The sequence below is a fragment of the Gavia stellata genome, chromosome 23 (genome assembly GCF_030936135.1).
Source record: "Gavia stellata isolate bGavSte3 chromosome 23, bGavSte3.hap2, whole genome shotgun sequence".
NCBI lineage: Eukaryota > Metazoa > Chordata > Aves > Gaviiformes > Gaviidae > Gavia > Gavia stellata.
Window position 1 is genome coordinate 646,834 of NC_082616.1, and position 17,239 is coordinate 664,072.

General features: G+C 46.1%; 1 protein-coding gene across 1 annotated transcript in view; it reads left to right on the top strand.

Moving 5' to 3' along the window:
• The first annotated feature begins 261 nt into the window (after window positions 1-261).
• ATL2 (atlastin GTPase 2) overlaps window positions 262-17,239 on the top strand; it is a 40,559-nt gene continuing 23,581 nt past the window's right edge. The window contains exon 1 of the mRNA XM_059828414.1: window positions 262-391. Within this exon, the coding sequence (XP_059684397.1) occupies window positions 262-391 (130 nt within the window). The remainder of the gene's footprint in view (window positions 392-17,239) is intronic.

Genomic DNA, 17,239 nt, shown 5'->3' on the forward strand with positions numbered 1-17,239 from the left:
GCTAGTGCCGGTTCACCACTGCAGGGCTGACCCCTCCTTGCCTCCCCGATCTTCTCCCTTGGGAAGCCCAGGGTGGCCCTAGGGACTGCAGCCAAGGGGTCGGAGGAGCCTTATTGCTGCAGGAAGTGGGGGCTGCCAGAAGAACCACCTTTATCTCACGGCTGTCTATCCTCAGCTCCTGGCTGCCTGCAGTGCTGTGTAGCCTGGAGGGAAGACTGAGACTCATCTTGTCACTAGTTTGGACTCTACAGCCTGAAGCGGATGAGGAAAGACGCTGGTAAGTGTGGTACCGCCAACAGAGACCTCTCCAGCTCATCCCAGGACCCTCAGCCTTTCAGGATGGGAGATTCCTCTGTTCCCCAGCCCAGGAGTGGTGTTCAGCATGCTTCAGGTGGGTGTTTGGCTTACGGATTTGTCATCATGCAGGTCACTTTAAACAAACCCAGCAGCATTGTACAGGTTAGCTGACAGGGATAGAAAAGCATTTTGTACAGAAAGGCATAAAGAACCGGAGTCTGATCTGGCCTTTTCTAGTGCCCAGTGAGTGCCTCTGCCTGCACGGATCAGGAACTGTCCTGTCCCCTGCCATGCCATGCTGTCTGAAGGCCAGGAAATATTGTGGTGGATCCGCTTCCCTTCCAGCTGCGGGAGGGGACAGCTCTCCCAGCAGAGTGGCTTGGGCAGAGCTGGCTCACTGCACTGACGACGCTGGTTGTGTTGACGGGGCCAAAGTGGGTTTGGGACAAGCTTGGGACAGCAGAGTTTTTTAAACCAGGATGGCCAAATCCAGGAGAAGATGCTGTCTGTAGCGCAAACTGTGCCTTCTCTGGCTGAGGGGACTACCGGCCCAACTTGCACTTGCAGATTAGACATGTCCTCCTGCTCCAGCGGTCCCTTCCGACCACAGCCTGCCAGTGGTTTGCGCAGTTGCTCCCAAGCTCCTTTCAGGCCAAATCCACGGCTAGCTTAAGCAGTTTCAGTGCTAACTCCTTGCATAGCCTGGTTCAGAGGAATGTGGCACGCAGATGGGAGCGTGGTGGAGATGGGGACCTTTGCAGCCAGGAGATGCCATGTTGATAGCAAAATCCTCAGCTCAGAAAACGTCTCCTTCCTTCCTGCAAACATAAAAGGACAGAATTAAGCTTGAGCTTTCTGACCTCCAAGTTCTTGACTTCTGTTCTCACATTACAACAGCAGCAAATCCTGTTGCATGGAGCAGAAATCTAGCTGTCTGTATACGCACTATTTCAAACTCTTCTCTGCGTAAACTGTTCCAGACTTGATCAGAAACAAGGCTGTTTACTAACAACTGAACTGGGAAACTTCTTCAGTATTGTGGATTTTTTTCCCCCGTTTTTTAGTTTTCATATTGAGCTGCTGAAGCTTAAGCGTGTCAGTTAACAGTGTTTCTAGTTTTCAGTGTGATTTACTTCAAGGTATTTCCCTTTGCTTGATTTCCTGTGTATTTCTGAAATACCTCTGTATGTAGAGTGTGCTCTGCCTTCTTTCTGACATCAAGAAAGGTTTTCCTCTTGACTTGGGATGAGGTTAGAAGGACAGGCAATGGCACACACATTTTCCCCAAGGAAGTAGAGGGTATTAAACTGCAAGAGGCCAATGGCAATGGTTTTTTTTCTAGCATTCATACCAACACTTCTGTACAAAGGGGTTGAATCCTGCTTCCATTTATGCTGGTGTAAATCTAGAATAATAGTTCTTGACGGTTTTACAGCATTGCATATTTTATTGTTACAGGTGGCATACTAGAATTGACTATATGATATTAGTTTGATCATTGTGTCCTTCTGCAGTTCTCACTTGCTGTGATTACAGCATCTTTTAGACATTTTAATGTCTTTTTAATGGGTTTTGGACATTAAACTCTCTGAGGCAAGGACTGCCACTGCAAGCACAGCACCAAGTGTAATGGACCCCAATATTAGGAAGACCCTTATGTGCTACCTCAGTAGTAAAGGACCAAAGGTGGGGTTTGGAGAAGGTTTGGAACACTTCCAGGTGCCACGAGAGCCTGTTTGTTTTTGCTTTGGAGATGTCTTCTGAGCTTTCCCTCCACCTCTGTTTAGGCAGAACCAAACTCTGCTTGTTTTTTAGATTGCTATCACTCAAAAGTTGCATCTCCAGGACCAAATAAGTTAGCATAGCTCAAGACTTTGAGAAAAATGGTTTCTACAGAGACGATTACCACTATGAGGTGGTTTTTTGTGAAGCTGTTGCCCACTTCACATGCTGATTTATCAGACAAATGTGTTGTCGTAACAAGGTCACACTGACCAATTTGATTGTGAAGGTTTACATGACCTTTAGCAAAAGGAAACCTCACAGACCTAAAACCTTTGTGCAGAAAAGGCAGCTAGCTTTAACAGTTGGGCTTTTAAAAGGACGCGGTAAGGTTAGTTTGGGTTTAGAGGAACAAGACTCTTATGAAACCCAGAAACAGCAGGAATGTTTGGTCCCTGGGGAACTTGTGTGGCTTGTTCTGATTCAGCGCTGTCCTTTTTGTATGTTTCCAGCTCAAAAGCAGCAGCAGTGCCACAGCGAGCGAGAACTCAAGAGTGAGGAGCTGGTGTTACTGCCAGAAATGCAGAGTGCTTGGGTCACTTTCCTGGCTGTCCCTGTGGCCCAACGGAGGTGGGAAAGGGAAGCGAGGGCCCAGCGGGGCGATGGCGCAGCGCAGGTAGAGGTGGATGCCGCCAGGTAGCCTTAAGGGATGGGCCTGGTGGCACGCTGGTAGCTGGCTGCCTGCATTTTCTACGTGAGCGAGCTGTGCTGGGAGCCGCAGGCCGCCGTCGAGTGAGGAATCCCCGAGGGATGCTCACCCTGAGGTGCTTCGAACGGCCTTGGGGCCTCCTCACCCGCCGTGCCAGCCTCACCCCTTTGCCCCAAACACGCTGCTGCTCTCCAAGCCCCTCGAGGCCCCTCTCACCCAGCGCGCTGGAGCGCTATATTGCTCCATGTCATGTCGACGGTGGGCTGCAGGGCCCTGAGGGGGAACCCCACCCCTCGGCCTGGGGCCGGGCCGTGGCCGGTTGGGGGGGGGGTATGTGAGGGGTGTGTGCCTCTCCCCCAGCAGCGAGAGGCCACCACACCGCGTGAGACCTCGCCTCCCCGCTCAGGCGGAGGGGAGGCCTCCTCCCGGTGCAGGCGGGGGACTCCATCTCCCGCCGCCCGCGGCCCCGGGATAAGGCGACGCGGGAGGCGCGGGCCGCGGGTAGGGAGTGACCGCGCATGCGCTGCCCGCGGGAGGGCGGCAGGGCGCGGGCTGCGCGTGCGCGGCCCCGCCCCTCCCCGGCGGGCAGCCGGGGGCGCTAGGACCCGCCCTGCGCGCGCCCCGCGCCGCCGCCGGCGGGCGATAAAGGTCTCGCGGCGGAGCTCTGACGTCACGGCGAGTTAATTTTAAACCCGGACAAGATGGCGGAAAGGGACGCGGCGCGGCGCGCGGGTCCGGCCCGCCAACGGCCCGACCCGGCAGGTAACGCACCCCCCGGGGCGGGTGGCGGCGGCCGCGGGCCGGTGGCGGGGCTGCCCGCGGGAGGTGCGGGGCTGGGCGGCGGGACCTGTCGGTGGGCTGCGCCGGGGGAGGCCCCGGTGTCTCCCCCCGCCTCAAAATGGCGGGGGCGGCCGCCAGCCCCGACGCCCTCCCTGGAGGGGCGGCGGGGGAACCGGCGCGGCGGCCGCCCCTGCGCTCGGCCCTCCGCTCGCTCCCGGGCGGGGTCTCCCCGCGCGGCCGGGGCCTCCCGCCGTGCGGACAGCGGCCCATCCCGGCTCGGGGGCAGCCGGGGGGGGGGGGGCGGCGGTCGGTGACCTTATTCCCCGCCTGTGTGTACATCACATGCGGATCCGCGGGCCGGAATGCGGCTGGTGCCGCCCGGTGGGGTCCGCGGGCCGCTCGCCTGCCACGCTCCCGGGGCCGCAGCGAGGCGGGCCGGAGGCCGCCCGCTTCTTCGGGGCCACGTCTACCTGCGAAGGCAGCAGCACCGGGAAGGAGGTGGTTGATCCATGGCGGCCCGTCCCCCCCTCACGGACCCGGCGCGTTCCGCCGTCAGAGCTCCTCTCGCCTGTAACACACCCGCTGCCGGGGACGGGACATGTCTCTGGTGGGGTGTTGGGCCTCGGGTCTGCTGCAGCCTGCGCAGTGTGGTGTCGTTTTTCTTTTCAAATACGGTTGTTTGTCCAAAATAGCTTAAAAGCTGAGAACTTGAACCCTTTCCGCCATTCCCCGCTCGAGGGGGGGACCTGGGGCTTGCGAGGGCTGCGCTGACTTGAACGCTAAGTTGAATTTTGTGAGGGTTTTAGCACTGCAGTAGACCACTGAACTGGTTTAACATCTTTGTTGTATAACTGTCGCTTAACTTGGAAGCAGAGGGATTGGACCGGGCACGATTAACCAAAATCTAGCAGATGCCATGTGCCACTATTGGTTTCAATTGCTTCATTTGCAAGCCAACTATAGACTGGGCAATCCAACCCCACTGTAAACTGGCAGGTGGGGAGGGACTACTCTGATTTTTTTTTTATAGGGAGGAAAAGGCAACGCTTCTGAGCATGCGGAAATGTTTGATTGTGTTTGGCAGCATTGCGGTTTTAATAATTTAAGAGAGTCCAGAGATTGAAATTGAGGATATGATACTGCTTGGGTACTGGTTTCTCACCCCCCCCAGCACCGCTGAATTTTCTTTGATGGTTCTCTGTCTTTTCACCACTGTGTAGCTTAATAATCTCAAAGCATTAGGTTATTGCATAACTTTCTCGGGATCATAAAAGCGCCAGCACACCTGTAAGAACTGGCCTTTAAGGTAGGTGTGTCATCATTAGTGGTGGAAACATGCGCATGTCGCTGTTAAGTTGCTTGTGTACTTTAGGCGTGAAACAACTTAATTGATAGGGTCTGCATGTACAGCTACAGACGACCTGTGCCTGCCTGCAGAAGAGCTTTCTGTACAGTGAAATAAAGCAGAGCGGTAGATTGGAATAGTTACAAGAAGAGAAATGTAACAGGAGAGGCCTGTAACTCCTCCTGTACCATTTAGTAAGTGTTGCTTAACAGCTGTTATGTTCGAACTTACCCTAAAGTCACTAATGATGTTACAGTTCCTCCTCAAATAATAGCAAAAGCTCTGCGGTGTTTCAACTAGAATCCTTCTGAAAGCAGGGAGTGGGGTTGAGGGAGGCCGTGTTCTTTCCTTTTCATGTTCACCTGCCTGCAACTTAAAGGTATTTCTGAAATAGTTCTAGCACAGGACGGTTTTACTTGAACTATCATAAAAGGATGCCTTTAAATACGACAGTCTCTCCTCGTTTAGGAGGCCAAGCAGCTCTTGTTCCTGTTGGATGGACAGGAATGCTTGAGCCAGGTCTTGCAGGAGTGCTGATACTTCTCAGGTACCTTTTGCCAACTGCAGTCCCTGTGTTTTTTGGTTAAATATCAGTATTTAATGTTTGCTTATGGACTATACTAGTAAAGTATCACTGACTGGAGCAAGATACTGTGATAGATGAGGGACTGTTTTCTCTTCTTGTCCTCATAAGAATAGGGACACTACCTCAAGCTGGCTAGACTGGATAAGAGCGGGTCTGTTGGGGGGCAGGAGGGCTGGGGATTTTCCTCTGATAGAAGAGCACTTATCTCCTGATGGCAGTATCACATCCTCTCCCACATTCAGTTTTGCTCAACTGCAAAAACAGATGTAATAAGCAGATGGAAATGCAGGTAAATTAAATTCTGTATTCTTCTTGTTTTGGTGGTGAACTGCGGTACTCTTAGTCTCCAGTGCAAGCAGGATCACAGGTTTCACTTCAGCACTGTGATAAAACTGGTTTTAACTTTGTGCCTGTTGCTAGTAGACTGTTGTACATCTTGGCACAGGCTGTAAAAGTTTCTAGCTCTTCCAAGGACGTTCATAAGGAAAACTGCCAAGTTTTGCTTAAATCTAACTTTTCTATGTAAGGTGAAGTTTGAAGTTGCTTTTGTTACTGCACTGCAGTCATGAACAGGCCCCATCCTGGCGATGATTTTTGATATCGGGCATGGCAGTCTTTGAATGGGAAGTTTTCAACTTTTTAAAATCGGACTGAATTGTTTCCTTGTTTTTACTGTTGCTGCATGCTGTGGCTACAATGTGATCTGCAAGCTGCCGGTTTGAGTGCAGTTTTCCAACTTTTTGCTAAATCCTGCATTAACTTCTTAAACTTACTATACCAATCATTAGTATTTTAAGGTTTTGTCTTTAATCTCAACTATCTAAGGTGAAGAAAGCACAAAAATATTTTCTAAGCTTCTGCATAGGCAGGCCTGCTGCATTTGTCACTTGTGAACAACTGGAAGTTTTCAGAAGTACTTGTGTACGTTGGTTCTTAAGACTTTACTCTTACTGGAGAATGACTGGGTCTCTTTCTCGAAACATTTTCAGCCACCTGAACTTCTTGATGTCCTGGAGGAAAGATGGAAGTAGCTTTCCTTGGGTTTGGAAGGTTGTTCTTGACGTAAAGAATATTATCCCATCCTATAGCTGATTTTGAGGTCATAGTGCTGTGTAGGGAGTTGATTTGCATGAATACGTTTGTGGGGTTGGGACTTGTATCCAAAACACCAGAATAAACAGATGAGCAAGTTTGAAGTAAATGTGAAAACATCGCTCAGCTTGATGTCTGCTATTTCAGTTAGCTGCGAAGAAATGACTGATGTGAAATGAGTGATGTCTGTTAGGACAAGGATTATAATCAAGTCATTTCTAGCAGCAAATTGATATGTAATAGGGACTAATGTTCTGAGAGCATTGGTAGCTAACTTGTCTGACCTTTAACTTCTGTTTATTTTTGAAATAAGATATTTCGTGTAGTGTTCATTTCCAGGAAAGCAAGATTTTATGTGCTTGCTAAGCATACTTTTTGAAACACATTCAATATAAAAGTTGGAGGAACTCAGAAGGCATTTAAATTCGGAAGTTAATCCTCTGCCCACTTGAGAAACCTGGAATGAAATCTGAGGAATTTGAAGATCTGTCTCTCCTCCCCCACGGCTGATTCTTATTTGACTGAATTTATCTCCTAAGACTTGAGGGTAACATCCATTGTATTCTCTAGCTGTACAAACGAGTTACTGGCAGGTGATCTAGGGTATAAATTAATGCTAGGCAAGTAACTACCTGTTGTTGATTAACTGGAGTTCTTACTCTGCAGCAAAGCAAGGAGCTTACCCTCCCCCTTTGTGTTTGGGAGGGGGCATACGTGCGCCATTATAATGCCATAGCTGGTAAATTCACATAATGAATTACCTCCATAGCAGGTTGTTCTTGCGCTTACGTATCCTGAAGGTGTCTAGTTTGCCTGGAGTCTATGACTGAGAATTCCAGCTGCTCCGTGGGGACATTACTCCTGGAGGTAACAAGACTAGTTTGTATCTCATTCTAATGTGAGAATAGTAGATCTTTGTGCTCAGTATGATCTGTGAAGCTAAATAAGTCTCTTTTCCCTTTCCCATTAACTAAGCAGAGAAAACAGCTATGGTCACTCTATAATGGTTAGTAGCTGGCTCCTCTTTAAGGTTGGAAAAACTTAAAGCTGAATGTTTGATGCCAAAGATGGCATTACTGAGCCATATAGCATCCAAGGCAGCCTGACAAATGTTACCTGAGTGAATGCAGGTAAGCTGGGTATTGGAATACCCGTTTGATGCCGGCTTGATGAACTCGTGGGAAATCAAATATAACGTGAAAGGGAAGTCCATTTGGGCCCCTGCAGAAACGATTTATGAAAGACCAGCTTCTTTTAAAAGAATTGCCCTGCTCTTCTCTTATCTATTCCTCCAGGATACAGCACTGTCAAAGCTTGTAAGACCGCGCAAAGTGCCTTTTGGGAAAGGACTCAGCTTACAGCTCGGTTACTGGGCCTCTGTTTATGGCTTGTGTATGGTATGAGGGATATTCTGATATGCTTTTGCTAGGAGGGGAGATGTCTCATCTAATATTTTTTTTTCTTGTTCTAGATGTATGTCCAGCTTTACTTTCAGTGCAGACAATGAGCAAATGACTGATTGCATTTTCAGCCCTACATACCAGTGATTTCTGCATGGCAAGGTGGGGTTTGTGCGTTACTGCGAGTCTTGGCAGGTTTCTCTTAAAAGACTGGAGTAGAAGCCAAAACCTGGAAGGCAGCAGAATTGAAGACTTGAACTAATAAAATGTTGTACAGATTACAGGCATGGAGCGTAGAATGTAATTTCCAGTAAACTGATATTTGAGAGTAGAACTTAATTTGCTCTTAAACAGTTGTTGCTCAAGTGAGATCAGAATCAGGTTCCAGTCTGTAGTTAGTGTCAAATTATAACACCTTTTTTTCTCGCCATCACCTTAGAGATAGTCATGTTGAATTTACAAGTTCTTACTGGTCTCAGTAAAATATTTGAAGTGTCTTTTGAGCAATGTGTTGTATAATGATTCCAGGACAGCAAGGCTTTTTTTTAACTTGGATTGAAAATTATAGAAACCTGTTGGAGAACATGTGTCAGCTGTTTGTACTGATGTGTTAGGACTACTTCTTGTATGTTGTGCGTACTTGGAAAAGTTGTTCTCGCCTCTTATCTTCTCAGGCAGGGTGGTACTGCTGAGTGGAAGAACAAGTGCAGTTATTTTAACTGCCTCTGTAAGCCCAATCCTATAATACTGCTGCCTGCAAACTTGCATGCTATGTCTTATTCCCCTCCCCTCCTCAACCCTTTCTGCATTTTCAGCTCCAGGTAAATGTGAGAAAGGGTCTTCTGCTTTTACTTGTGGCTGTTCATTTATCTCGGTCTGTGTAGGGTGATCTACTCAGGGAACCTTAAACAATTGGGAAATGAAAGGTACCATCTGTCAATCCTCTGCCTAATATGGAAGTCGCCACAGTACTGATTTCAGGGGAGGAAAAGTCGCTTGAAGTACGTGAACTGCTAGGCATGGAGGCAGAAGCTTGGCTTCCTTTAATGCATTGCTTAGACATAGAATAGTAGTGAAAATGACCGCTGTAGAAAATTAGGTTAAGGTTCTTGCTATAACCAAATCACTTTCTTAAAACAGTAAGTCTTCTTGCTTTAAGAGAAGTAATTTCTTAAATACTTTGAAATTCTGAACTAATACTAAGGGATTGTTCTTGTCAATGACAGCAGTGTGATTCTAAGCATGGCCTTAAAGCTGCCCTCAAGGCAGTTATCACTTATCTTCCAAGCAACAAAGTCTTAAGCTTGTCATGGGGATAAGGGAGGGAATGCAGTACAAAATACTTAAAAGGAAATCTTTCTAAGTGCTAGTATGTCAGGCTTCTTAGTACAGAAATTGTTTGGAGAAGTGCAGTTGCTAATGCTTTTGGGGGTTGGGGCACAGAACTGGGGTATTTTCTAGAGCTAATAGTCCTGTAGAAATAAGTAGCTACTGAAAACTGACCACATGCTATGCTCTGAGCTTTAAAAGGCAAAAAAAAATATTTCAAAATAAAATCATGGCATAAGAACATTAAAAAAGGCAACTTCTACTATTAAGCTTAATTTTTTTCAATGGAAAACCAAACACACTATCCACGATGAACATTTAGATAGCAGATGCAATTAAATACTTGTGGAACCTTCAGATGCTACGAGGAATCCTGCTTGTTTGAGAAGAACCTTAAAATGCAATCTGGTGCTTTTAAAGAGGTTGGAAGTTGGCTCATGATAGACTGAATGTTATTCTTGGAGTCTCAGTCTAAGTACTTTGAGTTGCAGACATATCACTGTTTCATTAATCAAATATCAAACCGAGCTGTTCTGTAGTCTAAACTGTTGTTGACTTCTTATTTCTGTAGTACATTAGAACTGACTAGATTAAGCTTTTGTGAACTTTAAAGAGCCATGCACTGCTATTTATCTCTGTTTGGGTTCATCTTCTAAACCTGGACTTCTCTTACCAGTGTTTGTCCTCTATACACTGTAAGGGAAGATTTAATGGATCCACAGAATGAGGCCAATAAATATGATCTACAAAGACTAAACTGTTGGTTGGAGGGGGGTGTTAAACATACAGTCTTCAGGCAGTTGTATTTCTCTCTTCCTTCTCCACCCAAGTGAAAGATGGATATTAAACCATTTCTACTCTCAACATATGGTATGGTGTGCTGTCCTGTAGAAAAGCAGTTAGATTAGCTAGATGTATTTGGACTAGTCCGAGGCTTGACTGGCCAGCAGCCGTTAGCGTACACATAACAACAGCATTTGCTGTCCAGGGAAAATGCTGTTTAAAAACCAAAAATGCTCCTGTTAAGACTCTTGTTTTGCTAGCAGTGGCTGAGGTTTCTGTGGTAAGTGTCGTGAATGATGTTAAAGAAGCTTAGGTAAGTAGGTAAGTCTTGAGCCCTTTGAACTGATACGAAGGAGCTTGTTGCGTGGAACTGAGCTACTAAAGTGTAAGTGTTTTACAGCATCCTTGTGATAACTGGTGATTTTGAAATAGAAATTCTTCTAATCTACTCTGTAGTAGAGACAGCTCTTGGCAGGTACAGTATATTCAGTAGGAATGTTCAAGGGAGTGCTCATCTAGTGCAGGAAGGACTATGCCAAGCTCAAGGTCTTCTCACCAGTTACAGATCCTAGCCTGTGCTACTGACAAAACTGAAATTAGTGTTAACCTCCGTTTGCAAAGGAGGGAAACTTTATTAAGTGAAGGTTAACAAATGTGTTGGCTAGCCCAGCCTAAATCTGAACTCTTTCAGACCTAGACAAATCCTTGGCAACACACAGTCTGATCCAGTTACAGCCCAGTTGTCCATCCATCTTTGCAGTGTTATCACATATCACTAAGTCAGTCTCCACGCTTCTTAGCTGTACTTGTGAGTTCTGGGAGTCTGGAGACATTTTCCAGCTTAACTAGGTTGTAGTCACAAAGCTGAACTTTTCTTTTGGCACCAGTGCCCAGTCAAGCAGCTTGTGCCTCCCCCTCGTTTGTGCTGGTACAGCTGTTTTGGAGGCTGTAGAGTACACAGCACATCACCTTGTGTTTATTCAAGATAAGTTGGTGCCTGGACCTAGGACAGCGGTGCCAACACAGAGGGCAGCAGTCCTGTACTGTACAACAGTACGGCTGAACCGACCCCTTGCCCCGCAGATGAAGCTGCGTAGCTCTGCTTTTTGTTTGTCTTTAGCTCTAGTGCTCATTGGACTCCGATGAGGTGATACAGTTTGTAGAAAACTGGTTGTACTGGATTGCTTTTACTGCTGGTTTGGCTTGTTTAGCTGACGACTCTCAGCAGCGTTGGAAATGTGGCAAAATTAGCAGGAAAGGCAGCGTGGTACTGCGTGGTGCTGGAAATGGGAAAGAGTGGGAGAGCCCTTGTGTGAGTGGGTGGTGAGGACTCAGCTGTGCTGCTGAAACAGGCTTGAAGAGGCAACGGGAGAGAGGAGGAGGAGGAGGAGGCAGTTACTGTCACTGTCCTGTTGGCAGAATAAATGTACTTTGAGCTGTTGCCTTAGCAAGGGATTCTCATGCAGCAGCAGCGATGATGCCTGGCAGGGACTTGGGAGTTGTGGGGAGGGGGTGCAGTGCTCTGAAGGATATGGACATGGTTAGGTGCTGTATCAATTATTATGGGTTAATTGCAGGAAGGTGATATGGCAGCCCAGGCCTCTTTTTCTACGTGCTTAGCAGCAGGGACTGTGATGAAAACTACTTTTGTCGTAGCTTTGCGAGGAAAAATCTCTTCTTCCAGTGGAGATAAAGTGAACACATGCAAAATGCAATTTTTTTTTATTGTAATTCTCCCTAAATGTGACTTTTGTGGGGCTTCTGTCCTGTTTCGATTGACATTGTTGATCTGGGTGTTAATTGTGTTGGCACATGTGGTGTTTCCCCCGGTCATACTTCCCTTTCATCTGGTGGGTGTGTTAGTGATGCTACCAGTTCAAGAACAGTTGAGAGGGAGGAGGAATTGAAATACTCCATGAAGGTGTCTGAAGGTAGTTACTGTACCAGTTTTGCTAGCTATGTGATTTAGAGAAGGCAGTTTCTTAAGGTAAACCCTGTCTCTCCCTGTACTGCTCTCTATTCTTTGAAATGAAATGTAGAACTGCTTAATAAAACAGAATTATGGAGTTCAGTGCTGGAAAAGCTGGATGGGAGGCTCTCTTAGCTGCAGGAGCTTAAATGGAGGTGGGAAGCTGAGAGTAAACTGAAGGTTGGGCTAAAAGATCACCTTTTGCTTAGAAGTTTCAGATTGTTAGATGGTTTGATCAAAAAGGAAAAATTAAAGCCTCTTCGGCTTGCTCTGTCCTTAAATCTGTTGGTGTTCCTGACTGATGGCTTGTTTATCCTGGCAATGAGTAGGAAAACTGGCCCTTTGGCACACCTCCCTGCGCAGCAAAAGTGAGCGCTTGCTTTGCTTGCTGCTGAGCTCCTCTGTGGCCATGGTACAGATGCAGCTGGGTAACTAAACCTATTCTGGCTGCTAATCTAAAGATCAAACGTGGGGCAATTGCAGTTGGCATCTCTCACCTTATTCTTTTCTCCCTCTCCTTCTTATCCAAAATCTTGGTTTGGGTTAGCTGATTGTTTAAGTTATCAGCTGCTGATGTGAGGAATACATACAAGGTACATAAAATGTAGTTACGGCCTAAACCAATTAGAAAATACTGACTGAATCTTCTTGGGTGAGCAACAACCTTGAATAAAATCGCTCTGAAATACAAGCAGAAGTTTGCCCAGTTTAAATCTGTGTGGCTTGCAAGGATCCAGTTAGCCTGCAGCGTTCACAAAGAGCTTTCACTTGCAGTTTCCAGAGTCCATGGTGAACTAGGGCACTGTCAGATCCGATGTATTCTCATTCCTATCCTCAAGAACCCAGGGGCTGGGTAAGAAAGGGGAGAAAAGGCTAGGGAGAGGCCTTTTGGTGCTTTCCTCTGCCTTAGTCTTAGTATTCTAAAGCAGCATTCTTTGAGGGGGCTGGAAAAGTACTGGTAAACCTTCCTGTGGGTAGAGATCCTGTTAGGTCCTTCAGTGAGTGTGCTAATAATAGCTGTGGTTTTTAGGCAGAGTGGAAGAAGGATGAGAAGCGTGCTTTGTCACTATCCCTACCCTCCAAGTTTTCCCTTGTAGCTATGGAGAAACATCTTTCTTACTAAGTTCATGATGTGCTTTCAGAAAAGCAATCCTGTTTTATTTAGATATATAATTTTTTTTGCTACTTACTAGGTTGTGTCAGGGTTTGCGCTGCTTCTTAGTCTCTGCTCATTGGTATTCTCTTGCTTGTGTGCGTTTGCGGAAAATAACTGAATTTGAGGGTTGACTTTTCTGCTGTACCTCTTCATTATAATGAAGTCTCCCTCTAGCTTTTCTGTCCCCTTAAATGGAGAATGCAAAATGCCAGCTTACCAGTATTTCGCATAGCTGGGAGAGAGCTGTCTGCTCCTGCGTGCGTGCAGACCATTCAACAGAGAAGCAATTTAAGGCACTTAGGAGTAGACAGGCCTATTGTTTGATTAGTTATGACGCTTCCTAGGTATCTAGGTCATCAGAATATCTTCTTTTTCCCCTTCCCTGGCAGAATTGTAGCTTCAGGTACTTCTCCCTTCTGCTCGCGGTTTATGCAACAGTTCTAGATCTGACCCCTAACATCCCATTGCCCTGAAGGAACAGAGAGAGTTAAATGCCTCTTCCCCCCTCCCCTACTCCTCTGTCAGTCTTATTGGATATCCAAACAAGTCTTTGGAACTTAGCTCATCAGTCCTATTTATAGCTGAAATATTCAAAACATTTAATTATTTCTGGCCTTAAAATGAGCTACTTGGCAGTAATTGCTAATGAGCAATAGGAAAGCGGTGATGCGTTAAGGTCTGTGGCAGCCCCATAGCTTTCATATGGGTTTTGCTGAGAGTTTATTGCATGGAGTAGGACTACTGGAGAAAGGGGGGGGGGATAATTTTGTGACTTAAATCTAGTGATTTTTTTTTTCCAGTAGATGTGCCAGATTTTTACCTTGTCCAAATAAGGTTTGAAGGTTAACCTATTTTTTTCTATGCTCTGGAACTCAGTTCACACATGCCTACACTTTCCTCAGTTCACTACACCAAAACAAGAAACATTTAAACAGTTTGTCTCCTTTCTCTCTAAGGAAAATTTCCTAGGTGAAGCTCTGAGAGAATGCATTACGTTTAAAGGTGGTGCAGCAGTTTCCTCATAACTTATTTTAAGCTTTTGATTCAAGCTGTGAACTCCCTCAGGCCCTGGAGGTAGAACAAGATTTCAAGCCAGATGGTTTGAGGTTAGTGTAACCCACTTCAGCTTGCTTTACCATTCAGGGGTGTGGAGGAACCTATCGTGCACCTGTATTGAACTATGTGGGGGAGACTTAGATCACTCTTGTATGGACACAAACGTGTGGTGTCTGTAGAGCACCTGAAAAAAGAGTTCAGGGATGCTGAGAGCTGAACTATGTAGGGGTACTAGAAGTTTTGATTTAAAGTTGGACTTCTAGCAAAGTACAGACTTCTGTACAAGAAGATATTAAGACTACCAGCTTGGAGACGTATGGAGTGAAGTCTCTGTAACTCCTTGTGATAGAGCAAATGGAAGGAGTACTGATGAGAGGCATCTCCACTAATGAAAGTGACTTCTTTAGACTTTGTTCACAATCCAAGTCTTAAGCCACTAAAAAGCAAATGGGATTTAAATTTATTTTAATGTTGTGCTGCATCTGTGTGCAGTTGTCTGTGTCCAACCCACTGTCCAGAGAAGCAATTACTAGTTGTCATTCAGTGCTTGTTGATCAAAACCAGATACTGTATCTAAACCCAACTGAGTTTAGCAATTAGTGTGTGCTTTTGTCATGAAAGAATGTGAATGAAGTATTTAACGAGCTCAAGCTGTATTTGGGTTGAAACTAAAAGGTAACTATGTTGGTACTTTATTTCAATGAATGTGCTTAAAGGGAGGAACTTGCATTTAAAGCAGGCTGTCTCTTATTTTCATAGCATGCAAGTTGAGCTGACTGTTCTCACTCACATGTTCTTACACTGCAGAACAAATAGGTCATCAGCTGCTAGCTGTGTACTTAGGGGAAGCAGGAATTAGCTTTTCATTTTACCTCATACTTTAAGAAATGGGTTATTTAGTTGAGTTTGTTCAGTTGAAATATTGTCTGTACATACACAAGAAGCTACTGTTCTCAAAATCTGGCTTAGCATTTCAACAAATGGTGCTTGTTCTGGGTACTTAGCCGATAAGTGTCAATAGTAGTCCTGCTGTAGTTGCTGCTGAGTGGAGTGAAAAGCTTATAGGGAAACTGGGTGGTAGTATCTTCTCTTGGCTATATTTGCTTCCATTCAAGTCTCTCTGCTTCTGTCCTGCTGTACAGTATTGCTTCTCTTGTATCTCCTAGGCTGTTTGACCTGGGTTAGGAAGTGATTATGCATGGTCAGAACTGTGCATTAGCTCATGTGCCCTAATTGAATGATTCAGCTTGGAAGGAGCCAAAATGGAGTAGGGAGTGATTAGCGAGCAGCCATAGTAATAGGCCTGAATGGATGGCAGACTTCAGGGGCGAGTCCAGTTGATCTTTTTGCATCAGCTCCAGCCAGAGTGGTGGGTACGACTGTACTCTGGAGTATGTTAGTTCAGTAGTACAGAAGCTTCAAAGGTCAGATGAACATCTTGAAAAAAGAAAAATACAGCCATAGCTTTCTGGGCTTGCAGCACTGCACTACGAGCTCTAGTGCCGTATGCTTTGACAGATGAGAGCTTTTCTGTATCTACTAAAAGCTTGAGGTCCAGTCTTCTGTGCACATGGGGATTTCCAACAGCATTGAGACCAATCTTGTGAGTGAGTTGGATGAATCTACCAGCCCGTCTTTAGTACTCTGGCAGAAGGCAGCGCTGCCTGGCTGTTCTGCATGCAATGCAAGGACCCATCAGCCATACGTCTGAAACAACCGCTCTCTGAGTGTGAATGTATGGGGTGGATGTGCTGGGTCCGTAACCCCATTACTGGAATGGAACTGGACTTCTCAAGGTGTTAAAAGACACTATAAAAAAACCCCCAAAACAACAAAAGTCTGTTGCTTTGGTTGCCTCTGTAGCAGTACTGAATGTATTGTCATGGAGACCTATATAGGGAGGCTGCCATGAGCTTTGCAAGTCCAAATTACTGTCCAGTTGACTAGAAATGCTTCAGTGTAGGCGTGGTCATTGTGTGAACTCCACCTCTTAAGTTAGTCTTCATCCATTCCTATACTTGATTTGCTGGGACTGGACTATTGCAAGAACCTGGAGCAGTTTGTGGTCCTTAGACTGGGCTTTAGGACAAATCCACTTAAATTCTGAGTTTAGGTAGTACACTATGATCATGGTGAGGCAGGTGAGGAAAGGGGGGAGGAGGGGAAGTAAGGAGTAGGGCTTAATGTTTTGCATTTCATTAACTCCTGGCCTGACTTGACTTTACAGTGCTATCAGCATGCTTATTTTATGAACTACTCACAGAACTTACTACAATGCTGCTGCAGCTTTTGCAGAAAACTGGACTGTGAAGTGGGACTTCTTGTCCTGACCACTGTTTTGAGAGACTGCTCTGAAAGTAGTTCTTGGAAGTGGAATGTGATCCTTCTGCCCAGGATGCCGAAGCCTTCTAGAAAGGCTTGCAGAGTACTCCAGAGCTGCCTGAGACAGGGACTAGCCAGAGTAACAGGGTAAGCAGCCAGAAGGTAGTATAAAGGACCAAAAAGGTTGTGACATTTGCCTAGAGCCTGTGACAGGTTAGCATATGCTGATTAAGCTGCTGGGGTGAGCAGTAGCACTTGTTTTACAGTTAACATGCTTAACTTGTGCAATGTCTGTCCTGGTAATTGCTAACTAGTTCAACATCTCTTGAAGGCAAGGGTGTTCTCTGCAACTTGAACATGAAGTTATCAAACCAGCTCTTCTGGATGGATCAAGTTTCCTTCACAGCTGTCAACACTGTAGTTCTCCACCCTCTAAAGTGCTTGATTCATGGCAATGATGGTCTTTTCTGTAGGTAGGTTGGGAGCTATCAGATATATTAGGCTGGCTAGTAAAAACCCAAAACCCAACAAAACAACCAAACAAAAAGCCCAACTTGATGCTCCAGACTTGACTTTCCAATTTCTGCTGGTAAGTGAAATCTAGTAGGGCCAAAGATGAATCTTCTCTCCTGTCCCCTCTGATCTAAGTGAGCTCCAGGGGTGCAGAATACTATTAACAAGATGTTATGACCT